At 49.2% G+C, this 11,001-nt stretch overlaps 1 protein-coding gene across 2 annotated transcripts in view; it reads right to left on the bottom strand.

The window, feature by feature from the left end:
* The window catches only part of SEMA4D (semaphorin 4D), a 45,311-nt gene extending 40,323 nt beyond the window's left edge, over positions 1 to 4,988 (bottom strand). Inside the window, exons 1-2 of one of the 2 annotated variants that reach the window (XM_023516242.1) lie at positions 4,645 to 4,988; positions 3,115 to 3,260 (exon numbers count right to left, since the gene is read on the bottom strand). In XM_023516242.1, the coding sequence (XP_023372010.1) occupies positions 3,115 to 3,260; positions 4,645 to 4,744 (246 nt within the window). In that variant the 5' untranslated portion in view covers positions 4,745 to 4,988. The remainder of the gene's footprint in view (positions 1 to 3,114; positions 3,261 to 4,644) is intronic. The other variant, XM_023516243.1, reaches the window with a different exon arrangement.
* Positions 4,989 to 11,001: the final 6,013 nt, after the last annotated feature.

Raw genomic sequence — 11,001 nt, 5'->3', positions numbered from 1 at the left:
GAGCCCAGGAGTTGGAGGTTGCTGTGAGCGTGATGCCATGGCACTCTACCCAGGGGGATAGCTTGAGGCTCCGTCTCAAAAAAAAAAAAAGAAAATTCTATTCTCTGTCTCCTGTCTCTTTGTTTATCATAGTTCTATATTTCTTCAGTTGGTTGCACCAGTTCCACAGGTCGTAATGGACCCTGCCCCCAGGGCGAGGACCCCGATACAGAGGAGCATCATCTAGCTCATAACAACCTCAAACTCTTGGGTTCCAGTGATCTTCCTGCCTCAGCCTCCCAAGTAGCTGGGACTATACGTGCCCGCCACAACACCCAGCGAATTTTTCTAATTTTAATAGAGATGGGATCTTACTCTTGCTCAGACTGCTCTTGAACTCCTGAGCTCAAGTGATCCTCCCACCTCAGCTTCCCAGAGTGCCAGGATTATAGGCATGAGCCATTGCACTCAGCCTTAGAGCCCAGTTTTTAAAAAAAAGTCTTGACATTCACTCTATGAGAGGAACAGAAGGACAGTCCCTCAAACCTGTGCCTTGACGGCAGATGGGAGCAACAGAGAAACTCAGCTCTCTTAGAGGTCCAGTGACCTGCTTAGTCAGAGCCAGGTTCCTCCCACCTCTTCTCTCAAGCTAGGCCGGATTCATGAACAGAAACTGCCAGGATGCGGGGGCCTTGGCCCCTGGCCCTCCAAAGACCTCACAGGATGGAAAGCAACAGAAGATGAAAGGGAGAGGCTACAGAGCCTTTTTCTTCTCTGCCTCATCTTCCCCTGAATGCCCACCTCCCTGAGTGACACTCCATAACTGACAGAAAAAAAAGAATACATTTTTCTCATCCAGAGGCTCACAGCAGGTGTGGTGCTCAGAGGTCAGGAAGCACATAACACTGGGTGTGAGGGCCATGAGGAGGGGTACTTCACATGGGCTCCACTTTAAAACAATCCAGCGGGTCCCTGCAAAGTGCGCAAGCAGTGGACACTGCACCAACGGAGTGTATTTCCATAGAAATGGAAGTCCCAGTTAGCACACAAGAAAGCAGAACAAAGTTGCATTTAAAATAGCAACTTCCTTTAGAAATTAAAACACAGGTGATTTCATCATTAACATACACAAAATGCAGAAGGGCAAGAGAACAGAAACTGTAACAGGCCCTTGATCACATGTGCAGGGGTTTTCACTGACCCTCAGCCCAGTCCCTTCATCTTGTTCTTTTCTTTTTTAGTGTAAGAGCCCCCTAAGCCTCTCCCCCAGCCCAAGGGACCACTGCAATGCCATTAACTGAGCAAGGGCTGCTCTCACTGGACATGAGTGAGGCCAGCACATAGGTAGCTTGTCCACAGTTCCCCGTGTGGTCAGGAAAAAGCCCAGAGAAAGGGAACTTAACCAACGCCGGGACAGTGTCGGGCTGAGAGAGGTGAGACCACAGCATCCTGCCCCCAACTGCCTCGCAGTGTGAATGACTTTGTTTGTATAGGGGAAGGCTCAGAGCTTACTTATTTATGGATTTTTTTAAGACAGAGTCTCACTATGTTGCCCTAGGTAGAGTGCCATGGCATCACAGCTCACAGTAACCTCAAACTGCTGGGCTTAAGCAATTCTCTTGCCTCAGCCTCCCAAGTAGCTGAGACTACAGGCACCCGCCACAATGCCTGGCTATTTTTTAGTTGTAGTTTTCATTGTTGTTTGGCAGGCCAAACACTGTTGTTTGTTTATTGTTGTTTGGCAAGTCATTGTTGTATGTGGCTGGCGCCCTAGTCGCTGAGCTACAGGCACCGAGCCTCAGAGCTCATTTATGCATCAAATAGAAATTAAGAATCATGCTAGATCCTGAAAAAAAAAAAAAAAACAGATATGGGGCAGAAAACATACAACATGAGCTCAGAGCAGACTAATTCCGAAGAGCAAGGAAACTTCTGCAAAATGCTAGGATGCGGGAACCAATCTAAAGAGGCTGCCACTGGCCAAGGGTGAAAGAGGATTTAACTGTCACGGGGCAAAGCACATTTAATATGTTTAAACCCCTGAGTTCCCTATGGTACTAAAAACCAATCAATCAAAGAACTCACTGCTGCCCTTCTGAGGCAACAGAAAACTGGTGGCAAAGACAAAGATTCAAGCACCCATCTTGCCTTTCCCAAAGAACTGGACTCTAGGGACCATGATGGGTGCTGCTGGCATTTCCCCTTGGTGGATGACTTCGAGCTAACAAATGAAGACAAAAAGGTGGACCCAGAGTATCAGGTTCTGTGATCTTTAATGAAATGTGGATCCAGACTTTGATGGTCAAAGGCTAAGGCTTTGGAGGAAGAACGCCCACCTCCCAGAGGAACCTGCCTCTCACCAGCCCTAAGTAGCCGAGCCTGGGGCCCTGACACCCAGCAGAGGATGTTTAGAAGACAGAGGAGTAAGACAGATACTGCGAGGAAGCAGGAGTAACACGGGGCTGTGCAGAGCGGCTTTCTTAGCAAGTAAACTGAGGCTGGTTCCTAGAAATGGAAACTGAACGGACCAGGCATGGCGGCTACACAGGTAATCCTAGCACCCTGGTAGGCCAAGGCAGGTGTATCACTTGACCTCAGGAGTTCGAGACCAGTCAGAGCAAAAGCAAGACCTCATCTCTTCTAAAAATGGAAAAATTAGCCAGGTGTTATGGTAGGTGCCTGTAATCCCAGCTACTCAGGAGACTGAGGCAGGTGGATCACTTGAGCCCAGGAATTTGAGGTTGCTGTGAACTATAATGCCATGGGCAATATCAAAACAAAACAAAAAAAAAAGAAACGGAGACTGAATGTACAGGGATTAGGATTAGCCTTGGTCTCCTTGGAAGCAGAGGACACAGAAGACAGGGTTGAAAGCCTAACCTTGGCCTTGTGGAAGATGCAACAGGTACAGGGCTCAGGATACCACTGTCTCTGCTCATGGGCATGTTTGAGATTTTTCCATAATACAAAGTTCCAAAATGAAAGTTAAGAAGAGGGTGATCCGCAGGGGAGCTGCTAGCCAACCAATGGGGCTGCACAGCCATGGGCACCATAAGGAAGTGCTGGCAGCCCTCAGCCCGCGCAGGGCAAGAAAGGCTACTCACTCAGGTGGGTTGTGCAGACACCAGGACATACCTCATGCTGTTTCTGGGAGATGTTGAGTGCATTCACCGCAAAGACCGCTTCCCGGGCACCGATGTACAGGGTATCCGTGTCCTCGCTCAGCAGCAAGGCCGAGTAGTTGTAGATGTTCGGCTCATGGAAGTGTACCAGCTGTACCTCTGTGGGATGCAAGGGGCAGGGTCAGAGGAGGGAAAGGGAGAAACAGCCAAAGGAGCATCTTATACCCACACAAATCCTCGGGTGTCTATCACATCTAAAGGGCCATATGGGGCTGCCTCTCATACAGCTGCAGAAGTCACTCCCATTTGATGCCATGGCCAGGCACCCCTGGAGCAGACCCGCAATTCACCAAGTCTGTGTGAGACCTGCTCACAGCCTGAGCCCCAGAGCCCTGAGCTGGGCACCTGACCACCCCCCCCCCCCGCCCCTGAGCCCTGCTGAGTCCCAAACCCAGCACTCCTCAGATGCTCCTACCACCTGCCTGCCCAGCTCCGGGGGGGGTGTGTCCTTAGTCACCCACAGGTTAGCTCCACCAAGAATATAATGATTTAGGATTTTCTTAGGAAAAAAAGTTTTACTTCAAAACCTTTCAATCAATTTTAGAGAAGTGTCTGTCAAACCAAGCAATTTTCGGTGATCACAACAAATATACAGAACAGAGAAACAAGTGATATTCATTTGCTTATTAGGTAATTGCCTCAGTTGCTACTTAAGAATAGGAGGATTTAACTAACGGATGCTTAGGAATAACATAAATGTGTCTACATTATTTTTTAAGGAGCTGTATTTCCTTTTCAACAGTCCTGGCATGAATTTGAACATGTCGAAGTTGGCTTTCTATATAATCACCAAGGGTCTGCTTTATTCAAGAGTCAGGTGCTAACGCTTTCTGTCTTTCTAATGCTCCCTGGAAGAGAGACGCACACACAGGCTGCAGGCAGGCCCTCACAGTGCCTCTCTGGCCTGTAATTCTGCTCAAGGCAGTGCATAGTCTTTCCTGCAAGCAGTACCTTGCTCGGGACCCAGTAGTTACACTCTCAATACGCCAAGTCAGAAAGACCAGGGGTCCCAAGACACATCTCCCAAGAGATGAAATAACTAAAACAAAAACCAAAGACAGCACGTGAAGTGATGCACGGAGCTCAGCCACCTGCATGACTAACTGTATTCACAGGAGCCACTGTTCCTCTCCAGTCCCCAGGGGCCAGGCCACAGCAGGCCTCCAACAGCACCAGATACAGGGAGACAAGCTTCCTTTCAGGGGAGACAAGCTTCCTTTCAGAAACCAAGTTTGGGGCCCACACAAGTCTTATAGAATATCCTAGTTATAGATGCCTCGTTTTAGAGAGCTTCACCCAGGTCCCTCTGCCCAGACAAAAGTTTCAGGACCAGAGAAGGCAGCAGATTAAACACCCATGTCCTAGCCAGCTGTGTCACACCTCAGCGGTGGGTCCCTGTTCTCAGCCATCCCCTCAGCATGCCAGCAGCGGGTCACCTCTCCGTCCTCCTGCCACTGGCACCTGCGCAAGCTTTAATACCCACCTTTGTGCTCCCAGGTGATCCGAGGTATAGATGCAAAGGCCACTGCCATCCCAAACACCACCAGGAGGGCCGTGAGCAGCCCCTCCATGGGGGCGTACATCCTTAACGGGCAGAGGCAGCCACAAAGGGCTTCAGCAGCAAAGGTTCAGGGACAGCAGGTGGCCAGGGCGGGCGTGTTCCCACAGCTGCTACTCAGCACCCCCAGACCGGGGCCAGCAGTACAGCCCTGAGCTGATGAGCGGCAGGGTCCCCCAAAATCCACATTTTTGGCTCACTAGGTGAGGAGGGGCCACTGTCACCACCGCAGTGTCAAAGGCCACTTGGTGCTTCTTGTGCCCTCAGAAGAAATGCTGGGAAGAAAGGAAACGGAAGTCAGGACACGTGAAGGGTGACAGGCCTGCTTCTTGTTGCTAAATGCGCCCCTCTTGCCCCACCCTCCTACCTCTCTCACCACAGAACCATCTGCTGGGGAATACACAGGCTGCCCAGGGAATGGAGGCTCTTAGGAGGGCGCAGAGGAGCAAAGCTGGGAGCCACCAGGAATCAGTGCTTGCTGCTCCCCAGCCCCCACCTGGAACACAGAGAGATACACAAATGAGGACCTGAGGCTGGGTGGCAGGGCACCCAGCAGACACGTCAGCCTAGTGGTCTGCCCAGCTTCCTTCCTGCGTGGCCACTACGTCCAGCTGGTAATGAGATGAGGATGAAGGGAGCAGAACACAGGTTTGTTTTCCTTGGAGACTCTGGCTTCCTAACTCCTACAATGCTTAGGAAGGAGAACAGCCGGCGAGACCAGAGGGCTGTGGAGCTAAACTCACAGGCTGGCACACACCCTTCCGTGCACACCGGGGCAGTGCCCCCAGGCACTGAGCAGTCCGTGTGTTAATGACACACTTCTCTTAATTAAAAACCAGTTTCAGGGGATGAACAGAGAATGGATAAAACAGATAACGAAGTCAGCCTAGAAAAAAGATAATGATGGATCGGGTGGTGGGCAAGCAGGTGCTCACTTTAAATTCTTTTCAACTTTGCTGCATGTGTAAAAAATCATGTAATAAAATGCTAGAAAATGGGAGTTTTTTAACACAAAAGAAATGAGAACGTAACTGAATTGGTCGGAAAACCCATGAACTATGTAACACAGCAATGCTATCCTGGGTGCAGACCCCAGAGAAAGCATTACACAGTCCCCCAAAACACTGCCAAGGAGAACAAGCCACTTTATTCAGAAGAGCCGCAATCTGGAGACTTACGGGGTCCGTCAACCTGTGAATAGATGAACCAAATGTTTCCACAACTGGAACAAGACACGGCCACACCCAAGAATGGATGCACCTCACAAAGACAGAGTGACAGAGGCCAAAGCATCGGTACAGCCCCAGGCATGACATTCAGCGATTTGCACCAATCTGTAGTGTTGAGAAGTAGAGAACACTGTATCTCCCAGCTTCTCTGATCACAGTTCCAGCCAAAGAACTAGAAGCCAGATTTATTACATAGGAATTCCAGGAAAGTTCCTTAAAGGAGGCTGGCTCAGCTAGGAATTGCATTTTGCCCTCAGCTCTTCCACGCTGCTACCTGCAACTAGAATTTGGTGGCTGGTCTCCGGCAGCCATTTTTGTGACCATGCGATAAGGGCTGATTCTAAGAACAGCAAAGGGGAAACCTGTAAGAGTCTGAGACTCTGGTCACATAGTGAAGACTTTGCACCTGCTTTCTGCTGTCTATTCCAGATTGCTGATCTCTTTAAATTGCTTGTTTTCAGATTTTGATTACCCACAGATATAATTTAAAACTGATACAAACTCCCTGCAATCCATTCCCCACACAGGAGCAGTGACCTGAGTAATGTTCTTACCGTAAATTAGACTGCGTCATTTCCTCACCTGAAATGTTCTACCATACCTTCCCATCGCTTAGAGTAAAACCCACATTTTTCATCAAGGTCACCGGAGCCCTGGACACCCCTGCTCCACCTCGGTCCAACCTCTCCCCTTCATGTCCACCACACTGTGCTGGCCAGACCTGAACGTCCAGAGCTCAGTGCCTCACAAGGCTGTGTAATGTCTGTTCCTTCTGCCGGTCAACATGACTCAGAGAACATTTCCAAATATGTCTCTTCCAGAAGTCACCTGTGTGTGTCCCACCGCACAACAGTCTCATTAATCTACCTGAGAGGCTTCTCCCCTGTATGGTCTTTAATTAACAGTGGCTCCCCAAAAGCTGCCCCACACTGAGCTCCCAAACAGCCAATAGTTCCAACACAAGGTCCAAATGCAGAAAATGCACTAAATTATAGGTTCAGATATTCTGAATTCTGGGCACACTTGCAACTCCTTGCCATTATGGTGTCACTTTTTACTTGTATGAGACGTAGCCCCACCTGGCCTACAGAATTGTTAGGACAATTAGCTCGCCTGTGACTATCGGATAATGATATATAGCTGATCAACGAGCATCTGATAACGACAGTGTTCCCTGACCTGACAAACATGACAGGAACTCCAGCTAAGCCTGAACAAAGCAGGCCTGGCCCCACAGAGCCCACGCACAGCAGGAAAGGCTGTGCAGAAGCAACTAGCCAGGAGGGCTCAGCACACGGAAACGTCCACTATGGTCCTGCTTCCTTGTCATTCTTGGTTCTCATCATACTGATAACAGACATGGGGGAAAGGACCATGGCAATGATGACAAGCTATCCACAGAGTCCCTTAAAAGTTCCTATTAAAAACTGTCTACCCCACCTTTTAGAACAAAGGTTCCATGGCTTTTTAGGGGCGTGGCCTCTCTCCATTCTGTGTGACAGGCATCTCCTTGCTAGTGAGAGTCAGCATCAGGGAGGCGGCCACACGGTCCCACCCCTTTCAGCAGCAGAGCGCTGTACACTCACACAGTGGGTGTTGACACCAGCTCCACACAGAAGAGGAGGCAGGGCCATGGTGGACAGCTCCTGCCATACATGACAAAGGCCAGGGCCTAGGCCTGAGGGCTACAGTCCCAGCCCAATGAAACCCAAACTGACACCAGCTTCCCAAGGTGCACCCAGCCCCAGGCCAACCTAGGCACAGGCCACTGCAGAGTGGGGAACAAAGCAGAGGTGGCCCCTAGTGGCGTGTCCCCCAGCTGGGTAGAGGTCCACACACAGAGAGAAAATGGCTATGAACTGTGACAGAACAAGAGGTGGTGATAAGAGGCCAGGCATAGAGAAGGGATAGCTTCTCTAAGGACAGATGCAGAGCCTGCAAAGACAAGGCAGAAGGCAGGTGTGAGGAAAGCCCAGGGCAAGGGAGCGCTACTCAGTGCTAAAAATAAGGAGCTGCCCAGTCATGAGAAGACAGGGAGGAACTTTACATTCTTGTTAAAACGAAAAGAGTCAATCTGAGAAAGCTATACACTGTATAATTCCAACTACAGGACACTCCGGAAAAGGCGAAACTACAGAGACACTCAAAAGATCAGTGGCTGTCAGGGATTGAAGAGGAAGAGGCAGAACACAGGGGATTTTAGGGCAGTGAAACGACTCTACGATACCGCACTCGTGGGTACATGTCCTTATAAATCTGTCACACCCACAGAGTCCACAACACAAAGTCAATGTCAGCCTGGACTCCGCACAATCACAGACCAATGCAGGCTCACTGACTGTCACCAAAGCACCACTCGTGGGCAGTTCTCACAGTGGGGAGACCAGGTATTGGGGGAAAAGGTACATATTCAAAATCTCTCAATTTTGCTGTAAACCTAAAACTGATCTAAAAACTAGATTCTTTTAAAGCCACCAATAAACAGCCCCAGGCCGTCCCTGCCCATAAAAGGAGCCTGAAGGCTGCTGAGCTGGACACCTGAACGAGGTGAGTGTCCACACCAAGGGACAATTTCTGGCTGTGCGACATGAGGCCCATAGAGTATGGTTCATTTTGTGTATCAAATATTCAAAGTTGAGTTTCTATTTGAGGGCAGTGGTCTATAAAGAATCCAATTCCTTTAACAATCATTTTGTTAAAAAAAATCCCCGTCTTGGTCTCTTAACAACAGTGGGTCCTCTGTGGTGTGCAACAGTGAGCCTTAGAACCAGAGCCTGAAGAAGGGAGGTTTTCTCTCTCTCTGGAAACAGGTGTTCAGAACCCCCGAGATTTATCTCAACTTTCTCCTGAAACACAATGAAATGACACTTTAAAAAGACATAAACCATAAGGATAAAAATGGAGGGAGTGGCCAGGCGTGGTGGCTCACACCTGTAATCCTATCATTTTGGGAGACAGAGGCAGGAGGATGGCTTGCAGCCAGAAGTTCAAGTCCAATGTGAGCAAAAGCAAGACTCCATCTCTACAAAAAATACAAAAATTGGCCAGGCGGGGTGGTGTGAACCTGTAGTCCCTGTTACTCAGGAGGCTGAGACAGAAGGATCCCTGGACTCGAGGTTGCAATGAGCTATGATAACACCATTGCACTTTCCCTGGGATGACAGAGCAAGACCCTGTCTCCAAAAAAAAAAAAAAAAAAACAAAGGAGGAAGGGGAAGAGATGATTTTGGAAGCTAGAAAGAAAGAAAAATAGGTAAGCAGTAGCCAGCAGCTTGCTGGTTAGTTTGAACAACTGGTCCTGGGGCACAGGGAGGCATGCTGGTCTCTGCAGTGTAAATGCTTCTCTGAAGCTTCCGAACACGATGTCACTGAACACAGAGCCAGGGAGTGTCACTGAACACAGAGCCAGGGAGAGATGCACAGCATGTTCACCACACGGACACAAAGGACATGCAACCCCTAGAACACAGTCACAGCAAAATGCACACCGCAGCCAGGAAGCAATGCGCTTTGAGTATTTTACCTTTATGTTTCATGTAATTTATTTAACTTTAAGCCTACATATTTCATGTTTTAATGGAGGCCGTGTTTACCACCAACTCTCTTGGACACCACTGGTGCTGAGTTTTTAGAACAAAAGAGTTGAAACCCTAGCCGGGAAGTGAGGCAGTCACAAAAAAACACAGTCCGAGACAAGGGAACCAAGCTTAAAAAGTAAAATTTTGATGAAAGAAATAAAATGTTCCAACTGGGACGGCTCCTAAAAGCTGAATAATGTGACAGAGACAGAAAAAAAAGAGAGCAAAAGTATGAGAACAGGATGATCGATTCAGGAGTGCTGCATCTAACTAGCCGGAGCTCGGGAAGAGTGGCAAGAATGAGCAATCATTCAGGCAGTAACATCAAGAAAATATCCGGATGCTGGTTTTCAGAATGAAAGCCCCCAGGAGCACAATGAATGGAGAGCCTGCCCATAGCAGACACATCAGAGGAGTCCTGAAATCCGAGAACCCTGGGGATCAAGGGAAGATATGAAGTTTCCAGAAAGAAAAACAGGCCACCCAACAATCACCTCTCCGGAGCCTGTCGGAAAGCCCAGAGATAGCAAAGCGTGTGGAGAAGTTCAAGGGAAGAAGTCTTCTCACCTAGAATTCTCTTTGGCTGAACTATCAACCAGCTGAGTGCAGAGCAGAAACAGGATCCACACCTGCATTCTTACCTCCCTCACAGAAAGCTACTATAGGATTTGCTCTGCCACGACTGCTGCTCCCCCTTTGCCAGCTCTTCTTTCTTAGGAGAGGAGAGGCCTGCATGGAGGAGAAGGCCCAGGGAGCTGGGAGCTGCAGACAGAGGCCTCCAACTGCACCCTGGGGTTTGCTGGCAGAGGTGAGAGTTTTACAGCTTTGGGGAAGAGGCTGAGAATGAATTAGTAAACAGATGCACAGCTAAAAAAATGAAGCAGTTATTAACCCCAGGGGAGGCAAGAGTGGTCTGTGAATGAAAATGTAATCAGAATGTACTTATCCCAGCCCAGTGGTGCGGCCCTGATGAAAAATTACATTTAAACCCCAGGGGGAGGGCAGTGGATAAGAGTCAGAGGTGGCAATTATCACCTCCCATCATGATGAAGCATCTAAGAGGGAAAAGCCAGGAAGTACAGGTGTAGCTAATTTGAAGGAAATACCAAAAATGGCTAAAATAGTTGAACCCCGCTGTCTCAGGGCAGCAGAATGGGGCACATGACGGGCAAGGGCTGCTTTCTCTCATAAGCTATGCAAGGACTACTTCTCCTTAAAATCATGTGCACTGGCCACTCTGACAAAACAAATTAACCTGAAAGGACATCAGTGTTCTGGTTCCCAGCATCCGGCCTGAACTGAAGAAAGCGGCTCAGGGAATCCGAGGCAGTGCATGACCCGCTGTGGCCAGCCTCCCTTCCAGGGACAGGGGAAAGCCAGGTCCTGGCAGCAGCTGCATCTGGGGGCTCAAACACTAAGTGGAAAGGGGGTGGGTTACTCACCACACAGTGGGCGCATGCTGAGCAGCAATGTAG

The sequence above is a fragment of the Otolemur garnettii genome, unplaced genomic scaffold (assembly GCF_000181295.1).
Source record: "Otolemur garnettii isolate 467f Iridium unplaced genomic scaffold, OtoGar3 scaffold00088, whole genome shotgun sequence".
Classification (NCBI taxonomy): Eukaryota; Metazoa; Chordata; class Mammalia; order Primates; family Galagidae; genus Otolemur; species Otolemur garnettii.
The sequence above is the reverse complement of the archived record's forward strand: the minus strand, read 5'-3'. Positions and strand labels throughout refer to the sequence as shown.